The sequence below is a fragment of the Triticum aestivum genome, unplaced genomic scaffold (genome assembly GCF_018294505.1).
Source record: "Triticum aestivum cultivar Chinese Spring unplaced genomic scaffold, IWGSC CS RefSeq v2.1 scaffold42572-4, whole genome shotgun sequence".
Classification (NCBI taxonomy): domain Eukaryota; kingdom Viridiplantae; phylum Streptophyta; class Magnoliopsida; order Poales; family Poaceae; genus Triticum; species Triticum aestivum.
Window position 1 is genome coordinate 31509 of NW_025228664.1, and position 2866 is coordinate 34374.

The window sequence follows — 2866 nt, forward strand, 5'->3', positions numbered from 1 at the left end:
TGCATATCCATTTTTTGACAAATGAAAGTCGGGTATTTTGGAATGGAGGGAGTAGTTGTTTGGACCAGCGGGAGGAAAGCCTATTTTGAAACCGATTAACATGAAGAAACCAAAGTGCCATTCAAATGTATAACTTTTTTTCAGAAAAAAAGGACCAAAATATCGCTTTGTCTCATATTGGTACTCTGACACCACTTTGACCAATTTCAACGCCGAGCTGTCTAATGTAAATTAGCCTCGTGATTGGTGAACGAGCAGAACCCACACGAAATCTCAACCAGGTATTCGGTCTTGGACGGTCCTGATCGAAGCGAGCAGCCTACCAACGGCACCTTCTCAGAGCCGACAGCCGACACAAAAACAGCTTCGATATAAAGCGCGCGATTCGCATTCTCGTATGGTGCTGTCAGTTCACTCCCGGCCTTGTCAGACAACTCCACCGCACTCTTCCTACTCCGGCTAGCCGCTCCGATGGCGCTCCGGCACCTGCTCGCCGTTGCCCTCGCGGCGCTTGCATTGGACGTGGCGGCGGCGGGCGGAGGTTCCGCAGCGCTCGGGGTGAACTACGGCCAGGTGGCCGACAACCTGCCGTCGCCGCAGGCGGCGGCCGTGCTCCTCCGCGCGCTGAACGCCACCAAGGTCAAGCTCTACGACGCGGACGCGCGCGTGCTCAGCGCGTTCGCCGGCTCCGGCGTGGACTTCACCGTGGGGCTGCCCGACAACATGGTGCCGCGCCTGGCGTCCGACCCGTCCGCGGCCGCGACCTGGGTCCGCGTCAACATCCTCCCTCACCTTCCGGCGACGTCCATCACCGCCGTCACCGTCGGCAACGAGGTGCTGACGGGCAGCGACGCCACCATGCTCCGCTCCCTCCTCCCGGCCATGCAGTCGCTCCACGCGGCGCTGGCCGCGTGCAACCTCACCTCCCGGGTCGCGGTCACCACCGCGCACTCCCTCGCCGTGCTCTCCTCCTCCTTCCCGCCCTCCTCCGCCGCGTTCCGGCACGACCTCCTCCCCTACATCACGCCGCTGCTCGCCTTCCTTGCCAAGACCGGCTCGCCGTTCCTCGTGAACGCGTACCCCTACTTCGCGTACAAGGCCGACCCGGGCACGGTGGACCTGGACTACGTGCTGTTCGAGGCCAACGCCGCTCCCGTGGTGGACTCCGCCACGGGGCTGCGGTACGGCAACATGCTGCACGCGCAGGTGGACGCCGTGCGCGCCGCGATCTGTGCCGCGGACTACGGGAGGGCGGTGGAGATTCGGGTGTCGGAGACCGGGTGGCCGTCGCAGGGGGACGGCGACGAGGCCGGCGCCACGCCGCAGAACGCGGCCAGGTACAACGGCAACCTGATGCGGCTGGTGGCGCAGGGGAAGGGCACGCCGGCGGCGCCCGGGGAGCCGCTGCAGGTGTACGTGTTCGCGCTCTTCAACGAGGACCAGAAGCCCGGGCCGGCCTCCGAGCGGCACTACGGCCTGTTCAAGCCGGACGGCACGCCGGCGTACGACGTCGGCGTCAAGGCGCCGACGATCAAAGGCTTGAAGGGGAGCGGCAATCGGGACGGCGGCGGCAGCGGAAACAGCACGGATAGTGGCGTCGGGATGGTGGTGGGGGAAGGGCCCGCCGGGACGGACGGGTTCGCCGTCGGCCCGGGCGGACTCTACACCATTTCTGATGCGACGCGCAAGGTACGTGATTACACGTCGTAATGCATTAACTTGTGTTAACTGCCTTAAAAAAAACTTGTATTAACTGAATTTATAATATATAAAAGCAAGTATAATTTTGATAATGTTAGCTTTTCTGGTTAGTGTAGCTCACTCTTTGATGATACAATGCACTCTCCTGAATAATAATTACTGACGAAGAAGCTACTCCAATTAATGCTAGATACATCCGTTTGAGCGATAAATAATATCAACAGGAGAGAGTACTATAGTCTGATGCTCTGGTTAGTATGTGGAGTTAGCAATATACACATTCGAATATTTGATTTCAGAAACTAAGATGCCATGAAAATTTGTTTATACATATACGAAAGCAAACGGATAGATAGATCTAGTCATCCAGTGTGCAACCAATCATGCTGGGCACCAAGTAAAGTTGCATTGCATGCCGTGTGCTAGCTAGGCCAGCATACCGGAGCAGTGCAGTTGATGCTAGCCCTCCTTTACAAGCAATGCTTTTGTTTTCCACTTTCGAATCATAGACATATCTCACTTTACTCCATGTTGATGCTCCATGCTTTCTTATATGTAGGTGAGGAGGTGGCGGTGGACGGAAAGCTTTGCGGCTATGGCCGCCGTTCTGGCGATGGTGTCGTGGTCATGACTGTGTTGAGACGACGACGACGTATGTATGTAGAGAGGGACATGTTGCAGATTGCGCACAGGCTATATATATTGATTCATTGAAATTGTTTCTTCTTCTTCTTTATTTGTCCGGACAGCCAGTGTGTATGATTGGTCTTCCCGTGTTGTAGCTGTGTAGAAGAAGAGATAGCATTGGTTGGTGCCATTGCTCCACCGATCGGATTATTCATGTCCGGTCTATTTTAGCATATGATAGATTTGCCCCATAAGATTCAGATTGAATTTGCGACACTTTATCAGAAATTACTCTACAATATCTCATTTGAGAAGAGTTCTTCAAGTTTGTACCTCTTTAAAGTTCTAGTTTTACCGGTTCTTGTCAGTTGGGTCCCATGAGGCAGCCTCCACATCGGAGGTGCATTCCTCCTGGTTCCGTCGACCAGCAAACGTTGTCGCGAGCAACCCTTTACTAGTAGAAAACGGGCCTTTAGTCCCGGTTCTGTAACCGGGACAAAACGATCGGGACTAATGCCCATTACTTTTAGTCTCGGTT

The 2866-nt window shown here is 55.2% G+C and overlaps 1 protein-coding gene across 1 annotated transcript; it reads left to right on the plus strand.

The window, feature by feature from the left end:
- The first annotated feature begins 398 nt into the window (after positions 1–398).
- On the plus strand, positions 399–2653 carry LOC123174549 (glucan endo-1,3-beta-glucosidase 14). The gene is made up of 2 exons (XM_044590061.1): positions 399–1689; positions 2261–2653. The coding sequence occupies exons 1-2, from the start codon at positions 472–474 to the stop codon at positions 2330–2332; spliced, it is 1290 nt and encodes a 429-aa protein (XP_044445996.1). The 5' UTR covers positions 399–471; the 3' UTR covers positions 2333–2653.
- Positions 2654–2866: the final 213 nt, after the last annotated feature.